The sequence below is a fragment of the Acomys minous genome, assembly GCF_964271855.1.
Source record: "Acomys minous genome assembly, chromosome: 10".
In the NCBI taxonomy this organism is placed as follows: Eukaryota; Metazoa; Chordata; class Mammalia; order Rodentia; family Muridae; genus Acomys; species Acomys minous.
This window is the reverse complement of record NC_140491.1, coordinates 118,565,222-118,578,784: the sequence shown is the minus strand read 5'-3', so window position 1 is coordinate 118,578,784 and position 13,563 is coordinate 118,565,222. Positions and strand designations below refer to the sequence as shown.

Below are 13,563 nucleotides of genomic sequence, written 5' to 3'. Positions count from 1 at the left end.
AGAAAACAAATTATACTTGTTTTCTTCTGTGTGTCAGTTCCACATAGCCTCGGAGGGGGCCTGCTTTCTGCCCTTTCCCTCTGCCTGGGTCTCCTCCTTAAACTGCATTTCGCTAACTTCCCCACTTTCTGGTTTGTGGTCTAGGCGAGCAGATGACCTAGACAGTGAGGCCTCTCCCTTTCTGAGCATCCTTCGCTTTCCTGGACAGCAGATAGGGAGAGACCATGTAACCGCCTCCCGAGCGTGGGCGAACAGGCAACGTCTCCTTTCTGCCGTCACCTCCTGCGGTCTTCCCGCACAAAGTGACGACGCTGCCCCCGCCCACTTCAGCGCGTCACGGCACAATCCTTGAACTACAACTCCCAGAGGGCCAAGCGGTGGTGCGGGCTCACTTACTCGCAAACTACAAGTCCCAAGAGGCAACGCGTGACCGCACCTCCTCCACCGCGCAAGAGCGGAACCGTCTTTGCTTTCCGGCTGGTATTTAGGTGAGTGCTGTGTGCGGTTCGTCTGAGGTCCTGTCTTGAGGCTTCTGTAACGCTGCTTTAGGTCCTGTGGCTGCACAGGTAAGGCTGGAGAGCCCCAATTCACCTCTGCTAGGCGGGAGAAGATTTCTGTGTCGGAGCTAACTGCGACAAATACTGGACCTAGACGTGCGGTTCAGAATCAAAAATACTAATGTACATTTCTTCCGTAGTTTCTAAATTACAGTATTTTGTTTTTCCTCCGGTGGTCGCTGCTATTCCCTGACCGGCGCTGTTAGATGAGGACCACCAATTGACAGCTGAGGGGTTGGTTCAGGTTTTAAGTAATTGGACTATAGTAGCTACGAGTAGTCCCAGAGATGGGCATGCGACTGTTCTCTGAGTCCGAACCAGGTAGCCTATTCTTTGCATACTATTCAGAGCTTTGTTTCCTGTTGGCTAAGAGAGTTGGAGAGTGGGCATCCGTTACTTTCTTTTCTGTTTTTGCTTTTCGAGACAGGGTTTCTCTGTATAGCCCTGACTGTCCTGGACTCTCTTTGTAGACCAGGCTGGCCTTGAACTCACAAAGATCCACCTGCCTCCGCCTCCCAAGTGCTGGGATTAAAGGCGTGTGCCACCACCGCCTGGCCCATTACTTTCTTTTCTGATATAAAGATAGAGGGAAGATTATGCAGATCAACTCTCTTGTTAGTTACATTTGTAAGGAGTTTTCTCCTTATGTCCTAGTGATTTGTTCGCTCAGTGTTTTCTTTTTCAAATTTTTGGTTTTTAGAGGTCGGGTCTCTGTGCAACCTTGGCTGTCCTGGACTGCTTTGTAGACCAGACTGGCCTTGAACTCACAGCGATCCACTGCTTCAGCCTCCCAAGTGCTGGGATTAGCGTGCACCACCACACCCAGTTACATTCAGTGTTTTCTACTGAGTTGCACTACTATTCTAAAACTACCTTTATCTTCGTCGCGGGGAGACCGGCTGTAAACCTTGAGTCTGGAGGCATAAGACCTGTGCAGGAGAGTCAGGCAGTGGTGTCTCACACCTTTAATCCCAGCACTCAAGGCAGAGGCAGGCGAATCCCTTTGTGTTCCAGGTCAGCCTGATCTACCGAGGGAGTCCAGGACTGCCAGGATTTCAAGAGAAGCCTAGTCTCGAAAAATTAAAAATTAAATAAATAAATAAAAATAACTGCAGGAAAAGATAAAGGGATGGCTTTGGGAGGTTTTGGATGGTGGCCTGATGTGATGGTTTGATCTAATGTTTAATTTGGGTACTAGGCGCAGCAGCTATACTGAAAAGATGAGTGAGGACTCCAACGATGATAAACCAACAACTAAATTTGAACTAGAGCGAGAGACAGAGCTTCGATTTGAGGTGGAGGCATCTCAGTCAGTTCAGCTGGAGTTGTTGGCTGGCATGGCGGAGATCTTTGGCACAGAGCTGACCAGAAACAAGAAATTCACCTTTGATGCTGGTGCCAAGGTGGCTGTTTTCACTTGGCATGGCTGTTCTCTACAGTTGAGTGGCCGGACCGAGGTGGCTTATGTCTCTAAGGACACACCTATGCTGCTTTATCTCAACACTCACACAGCCTTGGAGCAGATGCGGAGGCAGGCGGAAAAGGAGGAGGAGAGAGGCCCCCGAGTGATGGTCGTGGGCCCTACCGACGTGGGCAAGTCAACGGTGTGTCGGCTGCTGCTCAACTATGCGGTGCGCTTGGGCCGCCGTCCTACTTACGTGGAGCTGGATGTGGGCCAGGGCTCTGTGTCTATCCCTGGCACCATGGGGGCCCTGTACATCGAGCGGCCGGCAGACGTGGAGGAGGGGTTCTCCATCCAGGCCCCTCTTGTGTATCACTTTGGCTCCACCACTCCTGGCACCAACATCAAGCTTTATAATAAGGTCCGAGCTGGGGCTGAGTGGGGGGGGGGGTGGTTAGAGTCTCCATCAGGGTGGGAAGTGGACAACTTTGTTAGAAAGCTATACAGTTTTCCCTGTGAAGTTTTATATATGTATATGTATATAATGTAGGCATGTATGTATGTATGTATATAATATGCCATTACTGCCACATGATTTAGAAAAGACTTGTAAAACTGAGAGCCGTGAGTGGTGGCATATGCTTTTAACCCCAGCACTCTGGAAGGCAGAGGCAGGTGGATCTCTGTGAGTTCGTGGCCAGCCTGGTCTACAAAGTGAGTCCAGGATAGCCAAGGCTACACAGAGGAATCCTGTCTCCAAAAACAAAACAAAAAGAGTAGGCCTGTTGAGGGTCTGTTTGGTTCCCAGCGCTCATGTCATGCTGGTCCCAGCTGCCTGTCACTCCAGCTCCAGGGTGAGCTAATGCCTCAGTCCTTCATGGGAACCTGTACTCATATGACAAACATTTATACAGATACATATAATAAAAAGTAAAAAAATTTAAAAAGGAAGCTGAAGTAACATAAAATTAAATCCATGTTATGGGATAAAAAACCACAGTCATTAAAAATGTTAATTTTGAAGCTGGGAATGGTGGTCCACGCCTTTAATCCCAGGATTTGGAAGGCAGAGGCAGGTGGATCTCTGAGTTCAAGGCCAGACTGATCTACAAAGCAAGTCTAGGACAGCCAGGGCGGTTATACAAACAAACCCTGTCTCGAAAAGCCAATATTTTGTTTTGAACTGGATATTGTAGCTAATCCCTGTAATCATAGGACTTGGAAGGCTAATGTAGGAGTTTGAAGCTAGCCTAGAGTTTTGTGCTAAGACCTTGTCTCATAAAAGCAAAAATTGAAGCCGGGCGTGGTGGCGCACGCCTTTAATCTCAGCACTGGGGAGGCAGAGGCAGGCGGATCGCTGAGTTCGAGGCCAGCCTAGTCTACAAAGTAAGTCCAGGATGGCCAAGGCTACACAGAGAAACCCTGTCTCGAAAAAACCAAAAAAAAAAAAGCAAAAAATGAGAGCCAAGGTCTGAGGTTGTAGCTGAATTGCCAAGAACATTTCAAGGTTGTGGTTGGATTCCCACCCCTGTACAGTCTTTGGATGGCACCTATTACTCTAAAGCCTAACTTAAATGGATTTAGGGGAGACACTGTTCAGTTGTTGAAAGCAATGGCTACTCTTCCAGAGGGCTTGGTTCAAGACCCAGCACCCACACTGCAGCTCACAACTAACTGTACCTCCAGCTCCAGGGCATCTGACACCCTCACTCAGAAACTGATGCAGGCAAAACACCAATCAGTGCACATAAAGTTAAAATAAATCATTAAGAAAAATACAAATAGATTTGTAATGCTTCTGTTCTCATTTTGATGCTTTTGCAGATTACATCGCGTTTAGCGGACGTGTTCAACCAAAGGTGTGAGGTGAACAGAAGGGCTTCCGTGAGCGGCTGCGTCATCAACACCTGTGGCTGGGTCAAGAGCTCTGGGTACCAGGCCCTGGTGCACGCAGCCTCAGCTTTTGAGGTGGATGTGGTTGTGGTTCTGGATCAAGAGCGACTGTACAACGAACTGAAAAGAGACCTGCCACATTTTGTTCGTACCGTGCTGCTCCCAAAATCGGGGGGTGTGGTAGAGCGCTCCAAGGACTTCCGGCGGGAGTGCAGGGATGAGCGGATCCGCGAGTATTTCTATGGATTCCGAGGCTGTTTCTATCCCCATGCCTTCAATGTCAAATTTTCTGATGTGAAAATCTACAAAGTCGGGGCACCCACCATCCCAGACTCCTGTTTACCTCTGGGCATGTCTCAGGAAGACAATCAGCTCAAGTTAGTGCCTGTCACCCCGGGCAGAGATATGGTGCACCACCTGCTGAGTGTCAGCACGGCCGAGGGCACAGAGGAGAACCTTTCCGAGACAAGTGTGGCTGGCTTCATCGTTGTCACCAGCGTGGACGTGGAGCACCAGGTGTTTACGGTCCTGTCTCCAGCCCCCCGCCCACTGCCTAAGAACTTTCTTCTCATAATGGATATCCGCTTCATGGATCTCAAGTAGTAATTAGCAAGGAGCCACGCCTTCTGGCCACAGAGTTCTGGCCGTCACCACAGGCAGATGGGATATGGGACTCTTGCTAAGGCAGCTGACAAGGAACAACTAGTAGAAAGCATGTGTTCTACCTCTTAGGACAGTAGCCGGATTCTGTAATCCTGAACCAAAAGGACAGAACATGAAAAGAAACTATGGTTATTTTTTTACAAATCATCTAAGGTACCAATATCCCAAGATCCTAGAGAATCCCGTGTCTGTCACTGTGCTACCTGTGGGTGTTTTTTACCACTTTCTAGTCCTCATATATTGTACTTGTTATATTATTTAACCAGGATGAAAGTGAGATAGAGTTCAAACTTAAATAATTATTTTAATAAATAATTGTTGTCATAACGTAGAGTTGGTGTGGTTCTTTGTTAATTTTCGCTCCTAAGTATAGAAACTATAGGAGTGATTTATTGCTAAAATGCTGTGAGGAGGAGAAAACTAAGAACCTACTTATAAGCCATGTTTCCTGTACTTCGAGATAAGAGGCTGGTGCCTTGAGATAGCCCATTGCCTTTTTTTTTTTTTTTTTTTTTAAGTTTAGGGTTTCTTGTTTGTTTATTTTTAGTTTTCTGAGACAGGGTTTCTCTGTGTAGCCCTGGCTGTCCTGGACTTACTTTGTAGATCAGGCTGGCCTTAGGCTCACAGAGATCCGCCTGCCTCTGCCTCCCAAATGCTGGGATCACAGGTATGCTCCACCGTGTCCGATGTGCGTGCTCTCTCCCCCCTCCCTCTCCCTTTCCTTCTCTTTCTCTCTCAATTTAATTTATTTTGTGTATAGTGCTCTGTCTGCACATGTACCTAAATGCTAGAAGAGGGCATTAGGGCCTCAGATCCCAGGGCATCAATGGTTGTGAGTTACCATGTGGTTGTTGGGAATTGAACTCATGACCGTGAAAGGGCAGCCATTGCTCTTCGCTGCTGGGCCACCCTCACAGCTCCTGCTTACTCCCTTTTTGTTACAGCTGTCCTCCCTCTTGTCTGTTTAGAATCAGGTCCCAAAGTCCAAATCTACGAGTTTTTGGGTGTTGAGCTGGGAAAGCCAATTTTGGTGTTTGTTGTCTGATCTTTTGTTAGGAAGTGTCCCGTGGATTTACCCATTCCCTCATTCTACAGCAAGAGCTCACCAGAAACCGTTCTGGGTGGGAAACAAAGTTTTATGAAGCTCGTAGAAGAATAAGGCAAGTAGTGCACAGATGGTTAAGTGTGGGGACACGGGACAGTCAGGGAGGGCACTTTCTGAGAGTGCGTCTTGAGTAAGACCTGGGGAAACTAAGCAGTCCTTCTGTAAAAGTACGTCACACTTTGCACTTGTGTAAAAGCTTCCCTGTAGAGGAAGCGACAACATCCTAGAAAGGAAAGCTCTGACTTCAATGAAGGACAAAGCACTGTGGTGGCCTCTCACGGTGAGACCGGAGGGAGCTGCAAGGATGAGCTGAGGTAAGCTGCTCACAAACTGGACTCACGGCGGATTTCACCTGCAGCAGTGGACCAGGGTCACTAAGCAGAGGACTGGCACAGTGCATTTCACATGTGACTGGTTCCTTTCTGGCATCTTCCTATAGTTTGGGTGGATTCTCCTGCCATTTCCCCATTTCCCTGTCGTCTGTCTCTGTGTACCACACCGCCCCCTCTCATTTAATGCTTTACTAACCAACTCTCCATTTTGAAGAGATCATTGCTGTGTGGATAGCTGGTTACAGATGGCAGGCACAAATGAGATACTTGTGTGTCCGTATGCAGGTGTGAGTTGGTGGAGGACAGGCTGGGGGAAGGCTGCAGAGAAGGGGCCGGGGAGAGCTGCCGTCTGTGCTTTGAGATATTTTGAAAGTACAATGGATAGGACTTGATGGTGACAGTGATAAAGGAGAGAAGTTTATTAAAGCTGATTGTTTCTGATGGGCTGTGTATGTGTACTTTAAGTTTTATGTGTTTGTATATGTACCACATGTAAGAGGGACAAGGACATCCATCCCCGCAGCTGGAGTTTAGCTTGTGAGTTGCTATGTGGGTGCTAGGAACCAAAGCCTCGCCTCCGGAAAATAACAAGGGCTCTTTTTTTGTTTGTTTGTTTTTTGAGACCGGGTTTCTCTGTAGTCCTGGCTGTCCTGGAACTCAATCTTAGACCACCAAGCTGGCCTCCAACTCAGATCTACCTGCTCCTGCCTCTCAAGTGTTGGGATTAAAGGTGTGTACCACCACACCCAATCTTTTATTTTTTTTATTTTGGTAAACAAGTGCATTTTATTTTTTGGTTTTTTGAGACAGGGTTTCTCTGTGTAGCCGTGGCTGTCCTGGACTCACTTTGTAGACCAGGCTGGCCTCGAACTCACAGAGATCTGCCTGCCTCTGCCTCCCAAGTGCTGTGATTAAAGGCGTGAGCCACCACTGCTCGGCTTTTTTTTTTTTTTTGACAGAGTCTTACTGTATAGCCCAAGCTAATCTTCAACTTAAGATTCTCCTACCTTGGCTCTCCTAAGTGCTGGCAATGTAGGTGCTGGGACACTAAAGGAGGGCGTAAGACTAGCACACGGGTTTGGGTATTGTTGAAGTCGGAGCCATGACTCGTCCATCTGAAGGTACAGCGCAGACAGTATTTGGAGCCTTAGAAAAGGTTAGGGCTGAAAGTTGATGACAGTCACTGACTTTGAATACAAAAAGTGTCCTAAGCAGTGTAGTTTAGTACTGTGAAGATGGTGATAAGGAAACTAAGGATGGAATTAAAGGTCAAGTGGGTTTGGGATGTAGTTCTAGTGGTTCAGGCTTTTGCTTAACAGGCATTAGATTCCATTCTCATCACAGGGGAGAAACAAAGCAGAGGTGGAAGGAGGGTGCAGAACACGAAGCACAGTGAGGCCTGACAAACAGGCTTCCCTGTGGATCCCAGAGCCCAGCACTGGCCAACAGGGCTTCCCTGTGGATCCCAGAGCCCAGCACTGGCCAACAGGGCTTCCCTGTGGATCCCAGAGCCCAGCACTGGCCAACAGGGCTTCCCTGTGGATCCCAGAGCCCAGCACTGGCCAACAGGGCTTCCCTGTGGATCCCAGAGCACAGCACTGGCCAACAGGGCTTCCCTGTGGATCCCAGAGCCCAGCACTGGCCAACAGGGCTTCCCTGTGGATCCCAGAGCCCAGCACTGGCCAACAGGGCTTCCCTGTGGATCCCAGAGCACAGCACTGGCCAACAGGCTTCCCTGTGGATCCCAGAGCACAGTGAGGCCTGGCAAACAGGGCTTCCCTGTGGATCCCAGAGCACAGCACTGGCACACAGGGCTTCCCTGTGGATCCCAGAGTGAGCATTGGTGCGTGTCAGAACTGTCCCTGACAACTGCAGTCTTGGAGCAGTGCAGATGCAAACGCCACTGACATAGCCTTCAGAGGAACCATAAACTGAGGAGGGAAGGTTCAGACTAGTCTTTCAAGAAGCTTTGTTAAGGAAGTGGGCGGAAGGCTGGCAGATGGCTTAAGCAGGTAAAGGCACTTGGTGCCAAACCTGACAGTGTGGAGGAAGCTAACTTCCGCAGTTGTCCTCTGACTTTCGTACGTGTTCTGTGGCATGTGTGTGCCTTTACTACATCACAAAGATAAATCAAAAGGAAAAGAAACACCTAGGTAAAACGCAGAGAAGGGGCTAGGATCCCGGGAACAAAGGGGCGACTGTGTCCTTTAGCAGAAGCTTTTATGTGGCATGGATGTCAAGCATTCAACCCAGGGCCTTGCAAATGCTAAGCCCAAACTCTGCCCCCGAGCCTCATCCCCAGCTCCACAGAGAGCATCTCATGAGGTCAAGGAGTGAAGCTAGTGTCTCACCATGACAAGGTTTTTTAAATGCGCTGTTACCCTACTGAAAGTAGTACTGCGACACTGGTCTGCAGGGTACGAGCACGAGGGAACTCAAGAGGATATGAGAAAGCATAGATAAGTGACGCTAGAAAAACCGTCAGGTATGACTTGATATATGTGTCAAAGTAATTTGTTTCAAGTATGATGATCTGGATAATGTTTCGGTCTACATTTTACTGACTATTTTTCAGACGTTTTTGAGCTCCATCCTCTTGAGCTTTCTTTTTGGGGTGGCCATTTTGTGATAGTAAGGGAAGGAGAATGGGGTCTCTGTCAAGGCCGGGATGGTCTTATGCCACCGCTCATCCAGCTGAAATCGGGCTGGACAGCCCAGCAGTCTCATGTCCCCAGTGACCCTGAGGGATTTAGTACCTTGGTTGGATGGTGGAATGCTTTTTCCATTAAGTAGTGTCTGGCCAAGAGACATGACTGTTCACATGGGTTCTTGGTAGAAAAACTGGGCTAGCAGGAAGGGGCAGTGGGTAAAGAGCTTGCTGGGCACGCCTGACAACCCGAGCCCCGTATCTGGAAGCCAGGAGAGAACTAACACCCAAAGGTTGTCTGACCTCCACCCCCTCACCCCCCAATTTCCCATTTCAAAAAGTAGGAAAATAAAACTGCTTAACCTGTGAAGTAGAGAAAATAAAGCTTTAAAATCCTGGAGAAATAAATGAAATTTGACATTTATTTATTTATTTATTTATTTGTCAGGGTTTCTCTGTGTAGGGTTTCTCTATCCTGAAACTCACTTTGTGGACCAGGCTGGCCTCGAACTCAGAGACCCGCATGCCTCTGCCACTCCTCCCTCTCCCCTTCCACAATGCTGGGATTAAAGGTGTGTGCCATCACACCAGGGTAGCTGAAGAGTTTTATAAATAGTCAACATAAACTCGAATCGGTTGCAATGAATGAATGCTGCATTGAAGCCAGTAGTAAAAATAGAGTACAAATGATAATATATGCCATGTCAGAGAGGAAAATAGTCTAGACTCTAAGAAAGTGTAGATTTTTGCATTAACTTTGCTGGCTGTCTAAGGCGGAAGTGTCAAAGTTAATTCAGCAACATTTGAAGCCAATCCGAGGAGACAATGACAGGACTCGGAGATCACACTGGACACACGAGAGACCTTGGCTTCAGGAAAGTGGCAGGTGGGACACCTTTTTGAAGGGCTGTTATGTAACAGAGCTGCTTTGCAAATGAGAGACGTAAGAGGAGAGCCTTATGGCAAAGCTACTGGGTCCACAGCTGTCTCGGGCTAATTAGGGCAAAATGTAGTGCCGTGATCTACGGAGAGTTGGCCAGCAGCTCGCCAGGGACAGGAGCTATTCTAGAAAGCTTGTTCTCTTCATCCTGTTTTCTCAAATTGGGTGAGGTCAAGGCGCCCATTTCTTGTGTGTAGTCCTGGAGGTGCCTGCGCCCTGCAAGGCGCGCACTCCCAGTGCTTCGCTCCGTCGGCGGGCAGCTACGGCTCCAGGGCGGGCAGCTACGGCTCCAGGGCGAGCAGCTACGGCTCCTTGAACCACCCAGCCCTTGGCAGGACCCTTGCCTCACACTTCTCTACGGGCCCCGGCCTCTCGGGCCTCCCTCCATGTGCAAGCCATATCACCGGCCGCACCACCACTCGGGAATCCTGCAAAGGTCTGAGAATTTGCCCCACTGAAGTGTTTTAAATAAAGTTTCACTTCTTTAAAAAAAGAGGGGGGGTAGGGGGGTTAGGTAGGTGGGCTGCCCTACCTAGTCCTCATATGATTGGCCAATGATTGGAGAGGCAGGGAAGCGGAAAAGGCCTACCGGTGACTGGCTATGGTAGACGCTCATCAGGGCTGTACCATGCTAACCCGGAGGAGGTTGGCGAACTGAAAAAGGGCATCTGCTTGGTGTTTGCGCGCTTCTGGTACATACCTAGACATTTTCCCCCCACAGAAGCTCTTCTTGAATACACTACAAATAGAAAAGCGGACAACGAGAGAGAAAGACATCGCCTGCCCGCCTCCTCGTTCCTCCACCCTTGCGCAGTTGGCCGTATCCCCTCCTCCAGACAGTCGGCCAGGCGGACACGACGGCCAGGCGCGCGCGCTCCCGCGGGCATCACGTGTTTGCGTCGCCGTGCCCCTGCAGCCAATCAGAAGGCGAGGTCGCCCGCGGTCGCGCGCACGCCCGAGGGAGCGCAGCCGGGGCGGGGGCAAGGGTGTTGGGGGAGGGCGAGCGGGCGGGGTGGGGTGGGTGGTGAATGGGAGAGTGATCAGTGGGCGGGCTCGGCGGCTCGAGCCGCATGAATGAGAAGAACGTGCCCCGCGAGAGACGTCGCCCGCCGCCCGCGCCGGGGGAGCCAATGGGAGCGCCGCGGGGCCTACGGACCTTAGGCTGAGGGCAACGGCCGCGCGCCGGCGCGGAGGCGAGCGTCGGCCGTCGGGAGCGCGCGGCGGCGGGGCGGGCGTGGAGCGTGCGGGGGCCGCGCGCTGCCTCTCAGAGGCCAGACGGCACTGCTGAGAGGCGGCGGCGGCGACAACGACGGCGGCAGCGGCGGCGGCGGCGGCGGTGACGGGCACCTCGCCGGGGGGTGAGTACCGGGGACGCCGGCCCTTGCGGAACCGGAAGTGCCGGGCTAGCGAGGTGGGAGGGGAGAGTGACCTCTAGGGAAGGGGGACCGCGGAGGGGAGGAGGTTAAGGCCCTACCCCTTACCGGGCTCTATGAACAACCCCCCCCAACCCCCCGAAACGGACGGCCGCAGTGTCTGGAGAGCCACGGCCTCCGGGGCTCGGAGCCGGTTGGTGCCGGGCTGCCCGGTTGCGGAGCCGCCGCCCCTTCCGTCCCCGGCCCCGCGGTTCTCCCAGCTCCGGCGGGCCCTGCGCGCGGTGGATTCCGTGTTTTTCTGGCCCAGGGGTGCTCAGCTCTGTCTCCGGGGTTGACTCTCCCTCGCTCTAGCTGCAGGCTGGGAACTGGGTCCGGTTCCCCTTTTACACACCCGCTCCGCGCGCGGTTCAGGCCCCTCGCCCTACGCTCCGCTGATACTTTTTTTTTGGCTAGAGCCCCGTCCTGTGGTTACCTGTTCTTTTCACCCATCCATCTGCTGCTCCTCCCTACCCCCTCCAGCCAGGTGCTCCATGCCTTTAGTACTTTGTACTTTTTACAAGTGGGGCTTGACTGTGTTCGACAGTGTTTTATCGATGGGAGTCTATTCTTAGGGAGGTGTAAAGTTCCTTAACCAGTTAGCCAAATGAAACCACCGAAATGAGAAACAAGAAAATGACCAAACTTACTAGAAGTCGTAGAATCAGATATGTTATATTGCAGACCATTTTTTGTCATCTTGGGTTTACTTCCTGGTTAATGCCACCTTGTCCAGGATAATCATAGGTTTGGATCTCCATCCTTTTATCCCACTGTGTGTCTGCTTTACATCAGACAGATCTCTCCCGTGGTCATTATCCCATATAAATTCACCTAATGTTGGTAAGAATTCTATCGACAAGTACTGGGGCACCTACCTCAGTACAGCTTGGGTCTTTTCCTCATAGCTTGTGTGCATTATTTTGTATGGTATCTCCACTACCGTATCTCCATTGTGCTATAAAGCTTAATTATTTTTTATTTATTTATTTATTTATTTATTTTGGTTTTTCGAGACAGGGTTTCTCTGTGTAGCTTTGGCCATCCTGGACTCACTTTGTGGACCAGGCTGGCCTCGAACTCACAGCGATCCGCCTGCCTCTGCCTCCCGAGTGCTGGGATTAAAGGCGTGCGCCACCACGCCCGGCAAGCTTAATTATTTTTAACAAACAGTCCATGTGCTGGCCATGGCACTTCTCCTAAAGAACTACTTACATTAAACCTTTCTAAAGCCTTCAAACTACATAACCTGAATTGTTTTATAAGGGTTTTTTGTTTGTTTGTTTGTTTGTTTGTTTGTTTTTTGAGACAGGAGCTCCTGACTTGGGTGTCTTGGAACACACTTTGTAGACCAAGCTGGCCTCTAATTCACAGAGGACCATCTGCTTCTGCCTCCAGAGTGCTGGTATTAAAGGCAGGGCCACCACACCCGGCTCTGATTGTTTGTTTTATACATACATATTTCCACGCCATGATTTCCCCCTCTGTCAGCATGTGTCATACACATCCTTGTACACTTCGGTGACACTGGTGTGGATCCATCAGAGTGTGACTGATGAACCACACTCACCCTTCCGGTTTCGCCCCTTGTCTTTCTGCACCGCATGCCTTTGCTGGGACTTGGTATGTTGTTATTTATACCCAATAAATTATTTTATCTTGTCCCTTCTAATATATATCCTAACATTTCAGATGATGGCCTACCATGACTGCTGTACCATGGCAGAATTAGTCTGTGTGGCCTTTATTCCTTAGTAAATGTGATCTGCAATAGTACAGGATTCAAACTGATTAACTTTACATAATATTTAAGTATTTTCTCTTTCTTTTTTTTTTTTTTTTGGTTCCTTGAGATGGTTTCTCAGTGTAGCCTTGGCTGTCCCTGGAGCTTGCTTTGTAGACCAGGTTGGCCTTGAACTCACAGAGATCCTCTTGCCTTTGCCTCCCAGCTATTTCTTTAACCTTTGGAGTTTTGAGGGAAACATTTGCTTTAATAGAACTCTACATATCAAGAAATTTGCTTGTTCCAATTAATAAGATACTTAGGCCAAGCCGGGTGGTGGTGGTACATACCTTTAATCCCAGTACTCTGGAAGTAGAAACAGGCAGATCTCTGAGTTCAAGGCCAGCCTTGTCTACAGAGCGAGTTCCAGCACAGTCAAGGCTACACAGAGAAACCCTGTCTTGAGAAACCAGAAAAGAAAAAGAAAAAGAAAAAAAGCTTCTTAGGCCTAAATTCAGGAAACAGAAATAATCATAAAATCAGGACTAAATAGGATCTGGCTTTTAGGACTGTAAAAACTTCCTGCAGTTTTTGGGTCTCCATTCTAACGTCGCTTTCCATCCTCCTCCCTCCACTCCCCCCCTTTAGAACAAAGTCTCACTGTGTAGCCCTGGCTTTCCTGGAATCTATGCATATCAGTGTGGGCTGGAGACCCACCTGCCTCTACTGAGATTAAAGGCATTCACCACCATAACTGAGCGGTGAACTGTAGCAGGCGCCTTTGCCTTCTGTGTCTTAGAAGTCTTAGAGTAAAGCACATATGTCTTTGGTTGTCTGGATCTTTTGACGTTGTTAATAGCTGCTATTGGTATCAAATAGTGTACTACCTGTG

General features: G+C 49.6%; 2 protein-coding genes across 4 annotated transcripts in view; both read left to right on the top strand.

Annotated features, from left to right (window-relative positions):
* Window positions 1-354: 354 nt before the first annotated feature.
* CLP1 (cleavage factor polyribonucleotide kinase subunit 1) lies at window positions 355-4,846 on the top strand. 3 transcript variants are annotated; one of them, XM_084798629.1, is made up of 3 exons: window positions 355-488; window positions 1,756-2,380; window positions 3,784-4,846. In XM_084798629.1, exons 2-3 carry the CDS (start codon window positions 1,778-1,780, stop codon window positions 4,453-4,455), a joined length of 1,275 nt encoding a protein of 424 aa, XP_084654755.1. In that variant the 5' UTR covers window positions 355-488; window positions 1,756-1,777; the 3' UTR covers window positions 4,456-4,846. The 3 variants fall into 3 exon arrangements, with proteins under 3 accessions (XP_084654755.1, XP_084654754.1, XP_084654756.1); XM_084798628.1 differs by having other exon boundaries at window positions 376-566; XM_084798630.1 differs by lacking the exon at window positions 355-488 and adding an exon at window positions 656-878.
* A 5,901-nt stretch (window positions 4,847-10,747) lies between these two features.
* Window positions 10,748-13,563, top strand: part of ZDHHC5 (zDHHC palmitoyltransferase 5) — a 28,399-nt gene continuing 25,583 nt past the window's right edge. The window contains exon 1 of the mRNA XM_084797705.1: window positions 10,748-10,897. The gene's annotated coding sequence lies outside the window, so the exon portion shown is untranslated. The remainder of the gene's footprint in view (window positions 10,898-13,563) is intronic.

Excerpts from the sequence above, each read along its gene's own strand:
- CLP1 (XM_084798629.1), top strand. The coding sequence starts at position 1,778 with ATGAGTGAGGACTCCAACGATGATAAACCAACAACTAAATTTGAACTA. Across the intron at positions 2,381-3,783 it reads ACATCAAGCTTTATAATAAG|ATTACATCGCGTTTAGCGGA; the intron begins GTCCGAGCTGGG and ends ATGCTTTTGCAG.